Source organism: Ovis aries, chromosome 1 (genome assembly GCF_016772045.2).
Source record: "Ovis aries strain OAR_USU_Benz2616 breed Rambouillet chromosome 1, ARS-UI_Ramb_v3.0, whole genome shotgun sequence".
Classification (NCBI taxonomy): Eukaryota; Metazoa; Chordata; class Mammalia; order Artiodactyla; family Bovidae; genus Ovis; species Ovis aries.
The window spans coordinates 61,230,627-61,251,546 of record NC_056054.1 but is presented as its reverse complement, the minus strand read 5'-3'; the positions used below and the strand labels follow the sequence as shown (position 1 = coordinate 61,251,546).

General features: G+C 37.3%; 1 protein-coding gene across 6 annotated transcripts in view; it reads right to left on the bottom strand.

Moving 5' to 3' along the window:
- Nucleotides 1-421: 421 nt before the first annotated feature.
- The window catches only part of PRKACB (protein kinase cAMP-activated catalytic subunit beta), a 150,585-nt gene continuing 130,086 nt past the window's right edge, over nt 422-20,920 (bottom strand). For all 6 annotated transcript variants that reach the window (XM_027971472.2, XM_012174728.5, XM_004002133.6 and 3 more), the window contains 2 exons: nt 14,022-14,186; nt 422-3,659 (listed from right to left, as the gene is read on the bottom strand). In XM_027971472.2, the coding sequence (XP_027827273.1) occupies nt 3,534-3,659; nt 14,022-14,186 (291 nt within the window). In that variant the 3' untranslated portion in view covers nt 422-3,533. The remainder of the gene's footprint in view (nt 3,660-14,021; nt 14,187-20,920) is intronic.

Sequence of the window (20,920 nt, the reverse complement as noted above, 5' to 3'; positions counted from 1 at the left end):
GTAAATGACAACTATAGTAATACACATTAGTCAACCTGGCTAAAACCAGAAGAGGTAATGGTGAAGCTCAAAAACACCTCTAAAGAAAAAAAAATATATATAAATTCATAGTTCACTATTACAAAGTAAGGGTGAGGGCTCTTCTAGTGTTAATCTTTAAAATATGAATATTTTCAATATTATTTTACGAGTAATTTAGACTAACAGTATTAGGAAAATGTAGAAACACTTTAGAGACTATGGAATAAATCTAGTAGTTTCTCAGTAAACACCCAGTTAGAATAGGCTAGTGGCCATTTGACCCTCTATTGCTCCATTCTTACCCAAATACATAAGAACTAGGAATCCATAAGCATCTGAAGTATACACAGAAAATAAATCAGGAAATAAGGGTACTAAATAGAATCCAAGACTCAAATTGTTCTATCCTTTCAAGATACTTTAATTTTGCAGTTATTAATTAAAAAACACAGTTGTTTTTAGCATTTCCTAGCTACAGGAGTGCATAGGAAATTCCATTCTAAATAAAGAAGTAATTAATGAAATAACAACACACCTTAACATTTTACATTGATAGGTTACAGTTTACAAGGTGCTTTCACATACATTATTTCATTTGATTCTTCAACAAGCAGAAAAAACAGTAGGAAAGAAAAATGATTTTTTTTTTAGGTTTACAATGAGTATTTTCAGGCCAATGGGCACTCACCACAGGAACATATCAGAACAAGACAGCAATGCCCACAAGCCACAATATCATTTTGGTAGGTTGACAGTTTGATATCAATTGGATATTTAGCATCAGTGAAGGAGGAAGGAATCAGAACAGACACGAGGTTCTCATGATATTCAAAGAACTGTAAGAACACTGCAAGAATTAAGGAGAAGAAAGATGCCCTAGAATATCACCTTACTGAGACTTACTTCAAAGCATGTTATCCCCTCAGAATGTCAAAAATCATCAAACATGGGGAAGTTAGAAGGGACCTTGGAAACTGCCTAATGGAACTCATCCATTTCACAGATAAGAGAACTGAGGCCAAGATCACTGCTGACAGTGACAGACAAGGCTTGACACTCAGATGCCTTGACTTTCAGTCCATGGCTCCTTTCCTGACAATGTCATCTCCTCATTATTTCTTCTGTTTCAAATAACGTAATCTGAGATTAAATACTGATTCATTCCACTTATTTCTTATTCAAGTTTTTATCTTACTTTTGGCTAAACTGTGGCTGAAACTGGGAGTTTTATATAATTGTAAGATATTCTAATTCAGCGTATTTGAGTGGTTGGAAACAGACTCCCTTGATGGAGTGGGACAAAGCTTGCTGATATCCTTCAAATGGGAAGTTAAATGGAATGGCTAAATAGCCCTCAAAGCCAATGCGTGCCTACGGGTCATCCACCCAGGCAGATTTTATAGCAAATTTGTGCCAGGCAGTAATTTCATGATTTTCTTTTTTGTTTTTTAAGAATTCATAGAAATCTTTTTAATTACTGAAAACTAAAAATGTAATAATCAAATTGTCACCCCATGATTTACTAAAATTATGTAATAATTTTACAATAATATACAACATAGGTACCATAGCATTTATAGCATACATATTGAATACATGATCAGCATGTTCTTGGGTCTAAATGAAATACAAAAAACCTAAATTATTTTATACAAATGATGTTTTAGATTTATTAACATGATATATTATTACATAAAATTTGCTACAGCAAAGTATTTCATATTTTCCTTGCACATTTTAAATATAAGTGGACCAACAAATCAGTATCAGCTTTAAGTGACATGACCATGCAGAAACACTTGACAACCAAAAGATGTACAGACTGATGCAGAGAACATCTCAGGCAGATTTCTCCAGCATCTTCAAAGGTTTTACAAAGGTGTGGTACACATGAGAAGAAGCAGAATCAGTGACCTACCTGCACCGATAATGAAGCAGAGTGTTTATATACATTAAGATCAGTTTGATTAAATACAACTCATCTTATATGCATGTGAATTGATCATAAAAATGAACACAGTTTATTTTCAACTATTTTGGTGTGTTGTTTTAAGATAGGTCACTGACACACAGAGATAAAACCAGACAGGAAATTTAAGAGCAAAGAAAAAAATATTAAAAAATTGAGTTAAGCCATGGATTCTCAACAGTGAACGAAATGGGCAAAAATGCTTGAAATTTCCACATGATAGCAATGTTATTAAGTCAGCTGGCAAAAAAAAGTATATTAAAAAAACAAATACTAAAATTGTATTTGCATGATCATAATTCCATTTACTGAAAGAAGCTAGAAATTATGACATATCTAAAAATACCACACCTCAAAATTAAAATGCAACTGTGGCAGTTTTGTCCCCTTTCCTCATTGCCGAGGCACAGGATGAAAGCTGAAGTTGCAGCAGTGCCTCTATCTCAGGCTGACACATACAGTACACCAGCATAATCACCTGGCAACAGAGCAAAGCAAAACAAACAAAATACCTCTAAACAAAAGTGCCTCTATATCATTTACAAGAATCCAGCCATTTGTTTGGCTTAGATGAGTATTTGTTCGGCTTAGATGAGTGTTTGTTCACATCAATGTTCTTTTAGCTCATTTCTCTTCCTTTAAAAAGTTTACAATGGGGACTCTTTGAGAAACTTACAAATTTGTCACTTTCATTAGTCATGTTCTATTAAAATACTGTCTAAAATCCTTATGGAAAGTTAAAGTTTATAAATCTTAGAACTCTGCTCTTGATACCTATATAAGTGCTGGTACCAACTGAGAGAATCTGGATGATTATGATCCATGTTATTAGCTTTTCCTGCAAATGAGACACAATTGTCACACTGCACAGGTTGGCCACGTATTTACTCAAGGGGAGGATGACAGAAAAGGCAGTGAAGTGACACAGAGCTTCTGATCTGTGTGAATCCAAACTGCTGGGTCTAGCTACTCTGCATTAGTGAGTTCTAGGAAAGTTAATGTTTTATTTGTGTACATACCCTTGGTGAAAAGACATTCTATCTTTAAAAACTGTCCAGCGTTTTGGCAAAAACTGAGTATGAGCTATTCAAAGTAAAAATAATTAGAAAGCATATCCTCAAGCAACTGACCAACACAAATATTGGTTAAGAGTTACTAAAAGCAACATTTATCCTTCCCTTCCAAAGTCACATAGCCATAACACTGCCCATTTGAAACACCAAGAAAATAAAATGAGCACTATTTGCAGAAAAATTAATGGAAATGAAACAGGACGGAATGGATGTAGAAGAGAAGAATGACGAACCAAAGGGAAGCGGGAGAGTGTCTAGTTCTGTGTTACGGCACAGACAATGCTTGCTTAGCGGTGCCTCGTTACAGAGGTGGATGCAGAGTGCACACACGGATGACGGGAATAGAGACCTCACTCAGTCGCTGGAATGAAGGAACTCGGTAACTGCTTTGACAAGGACGGTCTCAGCTCTACCTTATCTCTTAACAGAGTGCAAAGACTGAGTGTGAGCTCCGATGTCATCTTGTTGCTCTAAAATTCACAAAATTCCTTCCCACATTTTTCTGTTATAGAGACACGGATATCTTCTTCTTCATAGTCATCAAAGTTGCTGGTATCTCCAGAGCCTCTGAACTTTGGTATGAATGGAGCTTCAACCTGTAATTGAGAAACAGAAAACAAGAGTGATATTATGATTTATTATAAGAAATACATATATTTGGTCTTAGTGTCAGTTCCTGGCACAAGCTCCTAAAGCCTTTGGATCTCCTGAGTTGAGCATGGCAAAGGTGTCTTTTTTATGTTAACGAGGTGTCTTTGGGAAAGCCCATAGGTAACTTAAGTAGGGTGGCTGGTTGCCAGGGTACCAGCCTTGTGATTAGAAGGTTGGAACTTTCAGTTCACTACCTGACCTGGGGAAGGAGTACATCAAGGTTGTATACTGTCACCCTACTTATTTAACTTTTATGCAGAGTACATCATGCAAAATGCCATGCTAGATGAAGCAGAAGCTGGAATCAAGATTGCTGGGAGAACTATAACAACCTCAGATATGCAGATGACATGACCCTATGGCAGAAAGTGAAGAGGAACTAAAGAGCCTCTTGATGAAGATGAAAGAGGAGAGTGAAAAAGCTGGTTTAAAACTCAACATTCAGAAAACTAAGATCATGGCATCTGGTCACTTCATGGCAAGTAGATGGGGAAACAACGGAAACAGCGACAGACTTTATTTTCTTGGGCTCCAAAACCACTGTGGACGGCGACTGCAGCCATGAAATTAAAAGACGCTCGCTCCTTGGAAGAAAAGCTATGACAAACCTGGATAGCGTATGAAAAAGCAGAGACATTACTTTGATGACATAGGTCCATCTCGTCAAAGCTATGGTTTTTCCAGCAGTCATGTATAGATGTGAGAGCTGGACCATAAAGAAGGCTGAGTGCTGAAGAACTGATTCTTTCAAACTGTGGTGCTGCAGAAGCCTCTTGAGAGTTCCTTGGACAGCAAGGAGATCAAACCAGTTAATCCTAGAGGAAATCAATCCTGAATATTCACTGGAAGGACTGATGCTGAAGCTGAAGCTCTAGTACTTTGGCTACCTGATGTGAAGAGCCAACTCATTGGAAAAGACCTTGATGATGGGAAAAATTGAAGGCAGAAGGTGAAGGGGATGACAGAGGACCAGATGGTTGGATGGCTTTCCCAATTCAATGGACAGGAGTTTGAGCAAACTCCGGGAGATAGTTAAGGACAGGGTGTTGCAGTCCCTGGGGTTGTAAAGAGTTGGACACGACTGAGCAACTAAAACCACAACCTGATCTGAGAGGGAAGAGGGGCTGGAGATTGAGTTCAATTAGACTGCCCTGGTGGCTCAGTGGTAAACAATTTGTCTGCCAATACATGAGACACAGGAGAAAACGGTTCGATCTCTGAAAACTTCAGAGATCCACTGGATCCACTGGAGGAGGAAATGGCAACCCATTCCAGTGTTCTTGCCTGGGAAATCCTAGGGACAGAGGAGTCTGGAGGACTATAGTGCTTGGGGTCGCAAGAGTCAGACATGATTGAGCAACTGAACACTCACACCAAAGGGCAGTAATTGAGTCAATTATGCCTATATAATGAGGCCTTCATGAAACCCCAAAAGGAAAGAGTTTGGATTCTGGAGAGCTTCTGAGGTGGTGAACCAGTGGGGACTTGGGGAGAATGGCATTCCTAGAGAGAGCAGGAAACTAGGATCCCCTTTCTACATACCCTGTCCTAGGCCTCTCTTCCATCTGGCTATTCTTGAGTTACACCGTTTATAATAAACTGGTCACCCAGTAAGCAACTTTTCTCAGTTCTGTGAGCCAGTTTAGCAAATTAATCGAACCCCAAGGTTTTGGGGGAATCTTCATCTATAGCTTGTTAGTCAGAAGCACAAACTGGACTTGCAGTTGGTATCTCTAGACAGGAAGTATCAGGAGTGAGTTAGTTGCTTGGTTGCATGGAAAAAGAGGAAAAAGAAATGCCTGAGAATTTCCAAACACTAAGGAAAATAAATTCTTATTATTACTAACGCAGTGGCAATCTTTAAATGCCTTTAAGTCCCTAAATGATACAACATTAAAATAAGAAACTAATTATAGGTTTGCTATTAATCTCAACATTTTCATTCAAAATATGGTACAGGCCAACAAACTTGAGATTTCTAGGATAATTCACTGCTGCCATCAAAATACTGGTACTTAAGGTTACAGAAGATGAGATGGTTGGATGGCATCACCGACTTGATGGATGTGAGTTTGAGCAAGCTCTGGGAGTTGGTGATGGACAGGGAGACCTGGCATGTTGCAGTTCATGGGGTCGTAAAGAGTCGGACATGACTGAGCGACTGAACTGGACTGAAAGTTACAGAACTCTAGATTTCCTTTATCAGTTTCTTATTTCTGAAGTCTATGTTTCTATCCTCCTTTCCTTAATTCCTTCCTCTTTAGGTTATTTTTTTTATTCCCAAGATTATTTTGTTTAAAATATCTGGCTATCAAAACTTTCTAGGAAATTTGAAAAGTCTTTTAGAATTACAAAATTGTTAAATTCTGAACATTTTTCTCTGTGGATCCTAAAAATAAAATGTCTTTCCATTATTTAAAATAAGTCTTTATGAAGATTATGTTGTGTATGGAATATGTCTGAGGAAAAGATTTTAAAAGCTGAAAAAATAACATCACAATTTACACAGCATCTATAATGTTTATAAACAATTATTTGCATGTGGTTTCATTCCTTTCTCAAAATAACACTGTGAGAGAGGCAGGGCAGGTAGCCTTATTCCCATTTTACAGATTATAAAACAGAAAGTTGATCAAATTCATATGACTAGTAAGTAGCTACAGTAGGTTTCAAATTTATAAGTCTTCACTTTTAGTCCAGAGCTGTTTCTAATATTTATACCAGTGATTTTCAATGAGTTTTGATTAATATGCCTTTACATCTTTGAGTATATATCACCAATAAATATACAGTTTTTAATTTATAAATAATTTATATACATGGCTAAATTATTACAAGATGCAAACAAACAAGACATCTAAAAAAATAAGGTAAAAAATAAGGAGGAATGGGAAGTCTAACTGGTTGCCTTGTGTGCCCTGTATGGGGGCCTGCAGGTCTGCACGACACAGAAGAATGAACTAAGCAGACAGTCGCTTCATGTCTAGCCAGGCAGTAATTTAGGATCACACCTATTGAGACAATCATCTCTAGAAAATGACTGTACAGTGTGAGCTGTCCAGGCCATTTTCTTCCCTTTCTATCTTTCTGCCAGATGACTTTGACTATTTTTTGTTCATGAGCACTTGGTCAAAGAACAAAGACTATGAAAACTATTCAAACTTTCTATCATTTTTGTACTTATCTACATACTTATCACTGATATGATACTAAAACAAATGGCTATTTTAAAGTACTGAATTATTTCTATTTGTAAATTATTCAGAGATTCCCAAGTTCACTTCTGTTAATCATCAAGATTTACTATCAATTTGCCCAATACAATAACCTGTTATACTGTGCTACTTCTCAGCAGATAGGCTGTTTAACCTAGATTCATCATTTGGATAAGCAGTAGCAGTTCTACACCTTTTAAGAGTAATTGTTTAAAATACATGGTATGCATAGAATAGTAAATATTGGCTAAGTAACAGAAATGTTTATTTCTAAATATAAGTTTTTAAATAGTTAAAACACATCATACATTTTTAGAATATTAATAAGGACAAACCTCAAGGAAATCTAATTGATCCATCTAAATACAGCATTAATTAACAGTACTATAACAATATAGTATAGTGATAATTACAAAGGTATATAAATGATTTTATAGGAAAATATAAAATTCTAAAATTAATAATAGGCAAAAATTTGAAGAGGCCAATATCTACAGAATTAATTTGTTTTCATTTCCAAGGTATAAATATAATTTCTATCTTTCTTAAATTTCCCAAAGAAACTTGGAAAATTTCCAACCTAATTTTATGAATCTATATAATTTCAACTCCAGAAAAACCAAAACTATAGGTTGATAAAATTTAAGACTATAGAAGTAAAAACCCTAAATAAATCTTTAGCAAATTAATTACAGGCAGATATTAAAATAATAATACCCATGATTAAAGGATATTCATTTCAGGAATGTTAGGATATCTCACCAATATAACTCTTTATACTAACATGTCAAAGAATATAAAATACAATATACTGGCAGTCAAGGATATTTCCTTAACCTGATCAAGAATACTTATCCAAGACAAACGGCTAATATCATATCTGGTGGTAAAGCATAAAAAGCATTCCCATTCAAAAGAGAACATGATAAGACTGTTCAACAGGCCCACTATTTTAAAATATTGTTCTAGACATTCTAGCATATACAAATAAAATGGAAATAAAAGATATTAAAAAGAAGACCAATGACACCTCTACCCACTGTGATGATCTTCCAGTGAAATCTAAGGAAATCAGTAACAGAATTTACTTAGTAAGGTGGCCAATCATAATAAACATAGAAATGTTTTCTCCCCCATACTCTTATACTCACAGTAGCAACCAAAATATAAATTTAAGGAAAAACTTTGAGAAAGAAATTGGACTTGTATGAAGTAAGGAGTTTCTAAAACCTTACCAAATAACAGAAAATGTTTGAATAACTGCACAAATATAACATGTTCATTATGAAGAATTTTCAATAATTTTGGTTTTCTTCTAATTAATACATGTAATCCCAATTAAGATCCCCCAATACAACATAAGTATTTGGGAAGACCAACAAAACAGAGGAATTACTGCTTATTGGGTACAGAGTTTCAGTTCTGCAGGAGGAAGTTCTGGAGATGGATGGCAGTGATGGTGGCACAACAGCATGCATGTACTTAATGTCCCTGAACAGAACACTTACATTTGGTTAACATATTGAATTTTATGTTATATGTACTTTACTACAATAAAACTGGAGAAAACTGAAATATGTATTTTTCATAAATATTTATAAGAATTCCACACATTAAATATATAAGTACCTTGAAAATTGAAAAAAATCACATTATAAACCTACATAAAATGATGTGGTGGTTCCCTGACGGCTCAGGAGACTGCAGGAGTTGCAGGAGACTGGGGTTTGATCTCTGGGTGGGGAAGATCCCGTGGAGGAGGGAATGGCAACGCACTCCAGTGTGCCTAAATAGTCCCATGGACAGAGGAGCCTAGCAGACTACATAGTTCATGGGGTTGCAAAGAGTTGAGCGTGACTAAGTATGCATGCAGTCTGAAGTTGAGGGGAAAGTGAAAGCCTGGAGGAAGCAGATTTACTATTGAAGGTGGTTGGACTGTAGTGAGGAAGAGAACAGAAATAAAAGGAAGAAATATGCCAACTGTTAATAGAGGTACTGTCTGAATGATGGGATTATGATGATTTAAAATTTATTTACTTAACAAATTACCTCATGACAACTGTATGAAACACACCTCAACCGGCAAGAAAAATAGAGCCAATCTATTTTTCTCTCCAAACTACTTTCTTTTGCATTCTCTACTTTAACCTAAATGTTGAGGATGAGAAATCTGATGCTTTAAAGTAGTTAAGTAATTTGCTTGAGCTCTCACTCCTAATGGTTGGCTGATCTGGGATGCAAATCAATGTCTACCTAAGCCCAGAGTTCATGCTCACACTTTACTACCTTCTGAGGCAGTCTGAAAAGGCAAAATGAGAGGATACTGAAAGAGGAACTCCCCAGGTCAGTAGGTACCCAATATGCTGCTGGAGATCAGTGGAGAAATGACTCCAGAAAGAATGAAGGGATGGAGCCAAAGCAAAAACAATACCCAGTTGTGGATGTGACTGGTGATAGAAGCAAGGTCCGATGCTGTAAAGAGCAATATTGCATAGGAACCTGGAATGTCAGGTCCATGAATCAAGGCAAATTGGAAGTGGTCAAACAGGAGATGGCAAGAGTGAACATCATATTCTAGGAATCAGCAAACTAAAATGGACTGGAATGGGTGAATTTAACTTAGATGACCATTATATCTACTACTGCGCGCAGGAATCCCTTAGAAGAAATGGAGTAGCCATTATGGTCAACAAAAGAGTCTGAAATGCAGTACTTGGATGCAATCTCAAAAATGACAGAATGATCTCTGTTCGATTTCAAGGCAAATCAATCAATATCACAGTAATCCAAGTCTATGCCCCAACCGGTAACGCTGAAGAAACTGAAGTTGAACGGTTTTATGAAGACCTACAAGACTTTTTGGAACTAACACCCAAAAAAGATGTCCTTTTCATTATAGGGGACTGGAATGCAAAAGTAGGAAGTTAAGAAGCACCTGGGGTAACAGGGAAATTTGGCCTTGGAATACGGAATGAAGCAGGGAAAAGACTAATAGAGTTTTGCCAAGAGAACACACTGGTCATAGCAAACACCCTCTTCCAACAACACAAGAGAAGACTCTACACATGGATATCACCAGATGGTCAACACCGAAATCAGACTGATTATATTCTTTGCAGCCAAAGATGGAGAAGCTCTATACAGTCAGCAAAATCAAGACCAGGAGCTGACTGTGGCTCAGATCATGAACTCCTTATTGCTAAATTCAGACTTAAATTGAAGAAAGTAGGGAAAACCACTAGACCATTCAGGTATGACCTAAATCAAATCCTTTATGATTATACAGTGGAAGTGAGAAATAGATTTAAGGGACCAGATCTGATAGATAGAGTGCCTGATGAACTATGGACGGAGGTTTGCGACACTGTACAGGAGACAGGAATCAAGACCATCCCCATGGAAAAGAAATGCAAAAAAGCAAAATGGCTGTCTGGGCAGGCCTTACAAATAGCTGTGAAAAGAAGAGAAGCGAAAAGCAAAGGAGAAAAGGAAAGGTATAAGCATCTGAATGCAGAGTTTCAAAGAATAGCAAGAAGAGATCAGAAAGCCTTCCTCAGTGATCAATGCAAAGAAATAGAGGAGAGCAACAGAATGGGAAAGACTAGAGATCTCTTCAAGAAAATTAGGGATACCAAGGGAACATTTCATGCAAAGATGGGCTCAATAAAGGACAGAAATGGTATGGACCTAACAGAAGCAGAAGATAGATATTAAGAAGAGGTGGCAAGAATACACACAAGAACTGTATAAAAAAGATCTTCACGACCAAGATAATCATGATGGTGTGATCACCAATTCTAGAGTCAGACATTCTGGAATGTGAAGTCAAGTGGGCCTTAGAAAGCATCACTACGAACAAAGCTAGTGGAGGTGATGGAATTCCAGTTGAGCTATTTCAAATCCTGAAAGATGGTGATGTGAAAGTGCTGCACTTAATATGCCAGCAAATTTGAAAAACTCAGCAGTGGCCACAGGACTGGAAAAGGTCAGTTTTCATTCCAATTCCAAAGAAAGGCAATGCCAAAGAATGCTCAAACTACTGCACAATTGCACTCATCTCACATGCTAGTAAAGTCATGCTCAAAATTCTCCAAGCCAGGCTTTAGCAATATGTGAACCGTGAACTTCCAGATGTTCAAGATGGTTTTAGAAAAGGCAGAGGAACCAGAGATCAAATGGCCAACATCCGCTGGATCACTGAAAAAGCAATAGAGTTCCAGAAAAGCACCTATTTCTGCTTTATTAACTATGCCAAAGCCTTTGACTGTGTGGATCACAATAAACAGTGGAAAATTCTGAAAGAGATGGGAATACCAGACCACCTGACCTGCCTCTTGAAAAATCTGTATGCAAGTCAGGAAGCAACAGTTAGAAGTGGACATGGAACAACAGACTGGTTTCAAATAGGAAAAGGAGCATGTCAAGGCTGTATATTGTCACCCTGCTTATTTATATGCAAAGTACATCATGAGAAACGCTGGGCTGGATGATGCATGAGGTGGAATCAAGATTGCCAGGAGAAATATCAATAATTTCAGATATGCAGATGACACCACCCTTATGGCAGAAAGTGAAGAGGAACTAAAGAACCTCATGATGAAAGTGAAAGAGAGTGAAAAAGTTGGCTTAAAGCTCAACATTCAGAAAACTAAGATCCCATCACTTCCGGTCCCATCGCTTCATGACAAATAGATGTGGTAACAGTGGCTTACTTGATTTTTTTGAGCTCCAAAATCACTGCAGATGGTGACTACAGCCATAAAATTAAAAAGATGCTTACTCCTTGGAAGAAAAGTTATGAGCAACCTAGACAGCATATTAAAAAGCATAGACATTACTTTACCAACAAAGGTCCATTTAGTCAAGGCTATGGTTTTTCCAGTAGTCATGTATGGATGTGAGAGTTGGACTGTAAAGAAAGCTGAGCACCGAAGAATTGATGCTTTTGAACTGTGGTGTTGAGGAGACTCTTGCATGTCCCTTGGACCGCAAGGAGTGCAACCAGTTCAACCTAAAGGAAATCAGTCCTGGGTGTTCACTGGATGGACTGATGGTGAAGCTGAAACTCCAATACTTTGGCCACTTGATGCGAAGAGCTGACTCATTTGAAAAGACCCTGATCCTGGGAGGGATTGGGAGCACGAGGAGAAAGGGACGACAGAGGATGAGATTCCTGGATGGCATCACTGACTCGATGGCCATGAGTTTGGGTAACCTCTGGGAGTTGGTGATGGACAGGGAGGCCTGGCATGCTGCGGTTCATGGGGTCGCAAAGAGTCGGACTCAACTGAGTGACTGAACTGAACTGAACTGAAAGGGCTAATGTGGTCCGGGAACTGGGAATTTGAAGAACCCAGAATTAAATATGTTGTTCTTATTTAGTCGCTAAGTCCAGCCCAAGTCTTTGCATCCCGAGGAATGTGGCCCCCTAAGGTCCTTAGTCCATGGGATTTCCCAGGCAAGAATACTGAAGTGGGCTGCCATTTTCCTCTCCAGGGGATACTCTCGACCCAGGGATTAAACCTGTGTCCTCTGTATTGACAGGTGGATTCTTTTACCACTGAGCCACCAGGGAAGCTAATATAGATGTTATTTAACAGCTCAAACAATTTAAAGCATTTAACCTTTCTAAGCTGATTTTCTTATCAGTTAATTGAGGAAAATGGCATCACCTATCCCATAGAATTACTTCAAAGATTAAAATGAGACATTACAGTGTTGCTTTTATAAATTTAAAAGCACTACATGGGTGCTGGCAAATTTAGGGAAAATATAATATGTTTATTTATTCCTGGAGGAGGAAATGGCAACCCACTCCAGTATCCTTGCCTGGAAAACCCCATGGACAGAGGAGACTGGAGTCCATGAGGTGGTAAAGAGCCAGACGTGACAGCATGAAAGCACATTATTTATTCACTACATCTAAAATCTATTTTGAGTTGCTCTGGACTTTGTTCTTGACTACATAACACATTCAGTTGAGATAACAATGCTAACAGCAATGTTTCATGAATTTAATGGTTAGAGAGTATCTGAAGCCCTCTTTGAGATACAAAGGCTATACTGGACTCACATTGCTTTGGTCTTGCTATGTTTCCTATTTACTGAATTAAATTTTTTTTTAAGTGTTAAAAAATATTTTATAAGAATATAAATTAGAAAAACAACTATTTACAATTAGAGCATTTACATTTTTTTCCCAAGGAAATTCACTCATATGGCTTCATGGCGTTATTAGATATGGCAAATTTTGGAGACATTAGATGTTTTGGTTTTATAGGAAAAGAAAAAGAAAAAAATAACATATTCAAGATGAAAATACTTCATTCATATCAATTATCTCTAACTGGGCATTTAAGAAGGAAAAGGAGAGATAAAGGTAATTCAGCATAGCAAAAGTTTTTCTTAAATGTCTCAATTTATCCCAAAGGTAAAGTAATGATGACTGAAAAATATCTTAATGAATCCAACAATTAAATGTTACTAAATCTGGCTGTGTGCTTCTGGGTAGGTGGGTATATTTGTTTACATATTGTCTTACTAACGTGACTTTATATCAGCTTTGAAGTGCAGATTATTAGGACACTAATATGTACTTGCCATGGCATATGAAAAGTAAAAGGTATTGGTAGGGAAAATTTGACAAGGAAAATATTTCCAGTTGATGATCTATACAGACTATACGCTTTCCCTTCTATCAAGGAGAAAACTCATTTAAGTTGTGAGCTATAAGGCTCTTTGTTGTTTAGTCGCTAAGTCATATCTGACTCTTTTGCAACCCCAATGGACTGTACTTGGCCAATCTCCTTTATCCATGGGATTTCCCAGGCAAGAACATTGGAGTGGACTGCCATTTCCTTCTCCAGGGATCTTCCTGACCCAGGGATCAAACCCACGTCTCCTGCATTAGCAGGCATATTCTTTACCACTGAGACACCAAGGAAGCCCTATACAGGTTCTTTAAGTCCTACACAAGATTAATTCAAAAGGTAAAAAATATTAAAACTTTGTGCTAAGTTGAAGATACCTCTACTACATATAATTTAAATAGTAACTTAAAAAGCTTTCAAATTAAAGAAAGAACAAGCTCACCTTTCTCTGGTAAATAGCAATCCAATCTGTTGTAGCAAACCACTTGTGAGTTTTTATATCACTCACACCATTCTTTAGATTTCCAAACCGCTTTGTTAAGTCTACCTGCAGCAGGTTCCTTAGAAGGTCCTTGAGATCTGAACTGAAGTGAGAAGGGAATCGAACCTGCAAGACAGACCATGTGGTAAGACACACATTCTAAGATTCAAGATATTTCTGAAAAGTATTTTTAAAATGTGTTAGATCATTATATAAACAAAAATATGTAGTGATGACTTTCAAATACTCTTAACTACATACTTCAGTCTTCATAGTAGTCCTTAAAAAAGATAATGATTTAAGTGAATGAATTAAAACTGTTCTCTTAAGATCTTGCTTTGGTCATAAACTTTGGAGCTACTGTTTACGTGGCAAAGAATGGGACATGACTGAGTGACTAACACTTTCACTTTCACTCCAGAAAAATGGACCCCTCTCCAGAAAAATGTTTATAATTATGGAACTTTTCCAGCAATGTAAGAAGGTTTACCCATCTTCAAGAGAGACCCCTTGAATCCCATATTATAAACTTTTGTCTTAGAAACAAATTTAAACTTGTAATTTAAATAGAAAAAGCAGCATATGAAAGATATCAGTATGCACATTTTTTAAAGAGATGATCAAAAAAGCAGTCTAAAAATGATGATAAAAACCCACACTGCCTTTCATAGCATAGGAAACCACTTTTCTTTCACTAGTGGGTGACTTTTAAGCATAATTCTGCTATTATGCAATAGTACAAAAATGATTTAGGTTGGTTTAAAAGCAGTTTCCACTTTCTATATTGTGAAGATTTTAAAATTAGTTGATTGGCCTCCAGCCTTAAAAACAAAGGGAAAAAAACTCCAAATAAGTGAAGATGTTATATATCAGGTAATCAATAAAATAAACTACCAGTCATTGGAGACCTAGGTCAACTTTGTTTTGTTTAAACACTCTTCTCTAACTCTCTATTCCAACCTAACTCTCAGTTCTCACCCTATTATTAATATGAGTACTGAAAAATTAAAATGGGCACTATTAAGGGATGATTTTAGAATGAATAGCTATATCTATGCCTCCTTACTATTTTCTTTCATTATTACCTTTTCTGCATTGTCCTATGCAACTGTGTTCACTCATTTCCACTGCTCTCTTCCCCATCAAACACACACGTATGTATGCATATAGCTACATGTGTGTGAACACGTGCACTTTCATTTTAACCCCATTTTCCTGTTGTGTGCCCAATTTCATGCTCCCACCTTCGCTAAACACAAACACCATTCTCTGGACTATCATGGCCTTAACTTCAAACTGACCATGAATCTTGAAGAAGTGCTTTAAAGGGGTAATAGACGCATTTCTGAACCTGCATTCTTTCTTTGGTTCTCTGCCAGTGCCATCGGCACCTAGAGCGTGCACTGTGTGTCAGACACTACTGCAGGTGGTCTTCACCATGCACTCACTCATCTAACTATGCCGCAGCATTCGCGCATGTATGTCTCACCCAGACTGTGAACTTCCGGAGGGAAGACACTGTGTCATTTTTGTGTCTGTAGTTCTAGGATTTATTAGATCACTTCAAATAAGACCGTTCACCCATCTGACAATAGTGTATTGATAACCTACTATGTGCCAGGTAGTATTCTAGGTGCCGGATGCACAACAGTGAACGAAAACAAGTCTCTGATTTCCTGGCACTTACATCCCAGTCCAATATGACATTCTTGATGAATACAGTATTACTTATATTCTATTAATAAATACAGAGAAACTAAGATTCAAAGACATTATACACCTTACCCAATCATCACACCAGAAAGCAGCAGAACTAGACTAGAAACATAGTCTTACAGTTTTCAGGCCCATGAATTTTACTCTTTATTACACTTCAAACATATAGAACTTAATTTATTATATTCTGACTTTGAAAAAGTTCAACGTACTTGACATAGATTCTCATGTTCTCAAAACAGAAAAACAATTTTAGTATAAATAATAAACTAAAATCACCATCATAACAGAGGAAAACTAGTACTTGTGTCAAGTAACCAAAGACTATTTGAAAGTTGAAAGTTTGGCGTCAACTCATATTAGCGACTAAAAAATGTCATTTTTGCAAAGCTTGTATGAGTACAGATTATGAGGTTATATGTTAAAAAAAAAAAGACATGTGAACTACCACTCTCTCTAGTTCCTGCTTTTGACACAATGGCTTATTAGAAGTTAGGCACTGTGCCAAACACTTTACATGCACTGGCTCATAAAATCCAAAATATAACAGCTAAGTAAGTATGATTGCCCCAATTTTATACCTGATGCAACTAAGACCTATAGGGATTAAGCAATTTGCTCAAGATTACAAAGCTAGTAAGTGGCAGAGCTATAATAGCGAACCAGGACTCTGACTTTAGGGTATATTCTTTAACTTCAGGTTACTGTCAGGAACCTTATAAAAGACTGAAATTTTATCTTAAAAATATCTGCACATTTCTTTATCCTACTTGGAGTAAAAGCTAGAGAATACAAGGTATTCCAAGGTACCCCATCCACTTGGAAAATACCACAATTATTTATAAAATGATTATATTCTTATTTTGTTTAGATTCTTAAGAAATAGCTTATTTGAAGTAGACTTGTCTTCATTTAGAATAGAGGTTTCATGAATTGTTCAATGAAATATGTCAGTTATTCTCCCCTTCATGATGTTCAGAATGGTAGATAGTGATATACTACAAATAAATCTTTTGAATTCAGGTAATTTGCAATGAAGTGGAAAAAGAATACAGACACCTAAATAAAACAGTTCCTTACTTGGAATGCAAATACAGTGATAGTCCTGAATTAGTTAATGAGTATGTTTATTTGTTTAATCCTCAGACCAGTGTTTCTCAAGTGGGAAGTAGTGGTAGAGGGTTGTGATGGTAGATATCAGAATCATTTGGGAAACTGAAATTCTGTATGTGTTCTCCTCACTTCCACATCACACCTTCTTTTCCCTCAGAGATTATGATAGGTAGTCCACACTCCCACGGTAAGCCATATTAATGATGCTGGTACTGCTAAGTCACTTCAGTCGTGTCCGACTCTGTGCGACCCCATAGACAGCAGCCTAGCAGGCTCCCCCATCCCTGGGATTCTCCGGGCAAGAACACTGGAGTGGGTTGCCATTTCCTTCTCCAATGCATGAAAGTGAAAAGTGAAAGTGAAGTAGCTCAGTCGCGTCCGACTCTCAGCGACCCCACGGACTGCAGCCCACCAGGCTCCTCCGTCCATGGGATTTTCCAGGCAAGAGTACTGGAGTGGGGTGCCATTGCCTTCTCTGAGTTTAATTTAGTCTCAAGCTTCATTTTAAAGATAAGGAACTTTTTTAGAAGAAATAAAAATAAGGAACCTGAGCTCCAGTGAGACTATCAACTCAGTTTCATTGTTGGGAAAATAACTTGATTCTCTTGACTCCTACATCTTTCTTCAGGCCAGGCTAGCACAAAATATGTGATAGGGCGAAAAATGTGAAAGCAGCTGTAAAGAGATAGATTTGGAAAAGAGACAGTCTAACCCCATTAAACTGGTGGATCTAAGTGGTGAAGTTATTGGAAACTAGGATCATTTAACATGAAAGAGGGCTTTGTGCAGTATGTGCTCCTTAAAGTGTTTACTGGATGTTTATCCTCTAATATTTCCTGTTTAGGATTCTTTTTCAACCTTTAAAGACCAAGTTAGTTCTGAGCTTCCTAATGATATATTCTTAAGAATAAATCTACTTCTGTAGTGAGGTACACACACATAAGCTTTCAATATATGATGTGTATGAAAATCATCTGAAATAATTTAAAAAATATACATATAATTGGAATACACAGAAGACCAGCTGAACTGGTACCTCTGAGAGTGGGCATCTATTTCATGAAAGCTTCATGAAGGCAGAGGCCGCAACTGATTTGCTGTATCTAGCACTGCTCATATACTATGAGCTTAATAAATATCCAACAAATGCATGGACAAACACTGATTCAATATCATCTATATGCTAGGCACAGATGTGCTTGGGGTATAGTAGAAAAACCAAAGTAAGGCAAAGATTCCTGCCTCTACAGTGTTCACATTCTAGTGAGAAAGAAACTTAGCAACAAACGTGACCTTCTAAAAATGTTGTCATCCATCATTCCTGGCAAAACCTTTCTTTGTAAGGTCTTTAAATTTTTACTCTGAAGAAAATGGGGGTCATTGCAAGGTTCTGAAAGGAGTAACAAGATCTGACAATGTTTTTTAAAGAACCACTCTAGTGACTCAAAAGAGAGCAGTATCAGTGGAGGTGGTAAAAGTAGCTGAATTCTGTGCATATTCTAAAGATAGAGGCAATATGGTTTTCCTATGCATCAAACATGGATTCAGAACGTTGGGGTGTTTTGGCCTGAGTAGCTGAAAGTAACTGAAAGGATGATGCTGCCATCAAATGAGATGGGAAAGATGGTGGGAGGAAGAGATTTGCTAAGGAAAACAAAAATCTGTCAATTTTAGACAGGTTGAATTTGAGATATTTATTAGACCTCTGAGTGGAGATCTCAGGAAGTTGGATACAAAATTATGTAACTTACGAGTCACATATAGCTAGTATTAAGCTTCCCTGGTGGCTCAGATGGTCTGTCTGCAATGCGGGAGCCCTGGGTTCGATCCCTGCATTGGGAAGATCCCCTGAAGAAGGAAATGGCAACCCACTCCAGTAGTCTTGTCTGGAAAATTCCATGGATGGAGGAGCCTGGTAGGCTACAGTTCATGGGGTCACAAAGAGTCAGATACAACTGAGTGACTTCACTTTCTTTCTTTATAGCTAGTATTAAAAGTTATACAGAGGATGTGACCACCAATGAAAGATGTGCAAAAAAAGATCAAGCCAAAGAGATTCAGAAGGAAAGATGAGTAGAGGGTAGTGATATGTGTACATATATAGCTGATTCACATTGCTGTACAGCAGGAACTAATACAACATTGTAAAGCAATTCAGTCAGTTCAGTTCAGTCGCTCATTCGTGTCTGACGCTTTGTGACCCCATGAATCGCAGCACGCCTGGCCTCCCTGTCCATCACCAACTCCCAGAGTTCACTCAAATTCATGTCCATAGAGTTGGTGATGCCATTCAGCCATCTCATCGTATATCATCCCCTTCTCCTCCTGCCCTCAATCCCTCCCAGCATCAGGGTCTTTTCCAATGAGTCAACTCTTCGAATGAGGTGGCCAAAGCAATTATACTCCCATTAAAATAAATTTTAAAAATTAAAAGAAAAAGAATGAGGATATAAATCCAAGCATACTAGCATCCCCTTTTTAAAGAGTTTCATGAGAATTATGTTTTTTTAAGCCAATTTTTTAAAAAAGGAAACATGAGTAATTCAGGAATAAAGCTGAGATCATGAAGAGTCACTGAAGCCAAATGAAGGAGCAATGAAAAAACCACTGAACTAGATTCTATTTCTTGCTTTGCCACTAACTGGCTTTTATCTTGGAGAAGGAAATGGCAACCCACTCCGGTATTCTTGCCTAGAGAATCCTGTGGATGGAGGAGCCTGGTGGGCTGCTCTCCATAGGGTTGCACAGAGTCATACACGACTGAAGCAACTTAACAGCAGCAGCAGCTTTTATCTGTGGGCTATTCAGAGCCCTGATTTACCTACATATAGAATAAGGGAGTTAAACTAAATCAAATGGAACATTCTTGTCATCTCAAGAATTCTACTAAGCTATTTCTTTGGTAGAAAGAATACCTGGGTTCCAATCCCAACTCTAGTTCTTTATACTTTAGGCAAACTTTTACCTTTCTGATAAGTGAGATAACCTCACTTATCTCATCCATAAAATGATAAAAGTATATTTCACCTGGCAGGTATGAAAAGAAATTAGGTAACTTTTATGAAACTGCCTTTTCTTTTTCCGGCCATGCTGTATGTCTTGTGAGATCTTAGTTCCCTGACTAGAAATTGAACCTGGGTCTATGGCAGTGACAGAGAAGGAAATGGCAACCCACTCCAGTATTCTTGCCTAGAAAATCCCATGGGCAGAGGAGCCTGGTGGACTACAGTCCATGTGATCACACAGTCAGACATGACTGAGCGATTGAGTACTACGGCAGTGAAATCACCAAGTCCTACCCAGTGGACTGCCAGGGAATTCCCTATGAAACTGGCCTAGTATCTTATAGGCACTAATTCAATACATGTTTCATTTTAGAGTAATATCTTAATGATCTGAAGCTGAATTTCCGATTCAAAAAAGGAACCTAGAAGTCAGCAATATTTATTATTATGTTTCCAGTCTACTCAAGGACACAGTGTACTAGAAAAGTCACTGCAGAGTATAATACGTTCCTCTTTTCTTTTCTCATGCTCCACCTTTTAAATTTGTACAACAAACAAATTCTCTTAAGGCACTTAAATTTGATAGAGTGAGGGAGCAAATAGACAACTAAAGCATTGTGTTATAAGGACAAAATTGTGAATATAGCTGATACCTTCTTAACTTTGTAAAATTATATTACACAATGTGTTAAAATAACTATGAAATTAATTTTGAACTGAGCAAACAACCGAATATTTGTTCAGCCATAATATCAATTCTAAAGTCTTGTGCATTTTGGTTTTAGGAATAACTATTACCTTTTAAAAATTTAAGAGGAAGTTATATCCAAGAAGAAAATCAGTGCATGTTATTATAGTATCCAACAGGATGATTTAAATTCACTCTTTTTTAATTTTAGAAACAAAGTGAGACAAAAGTCAAATTTGTCTACTTTTGGCTTAATCACAGAAATTACAAAGTTTATCTCTGATTGAAGAGGAGAAAATTTTTACTGCTATTCTTCTGCAGTTATGGAGGAAAAGACT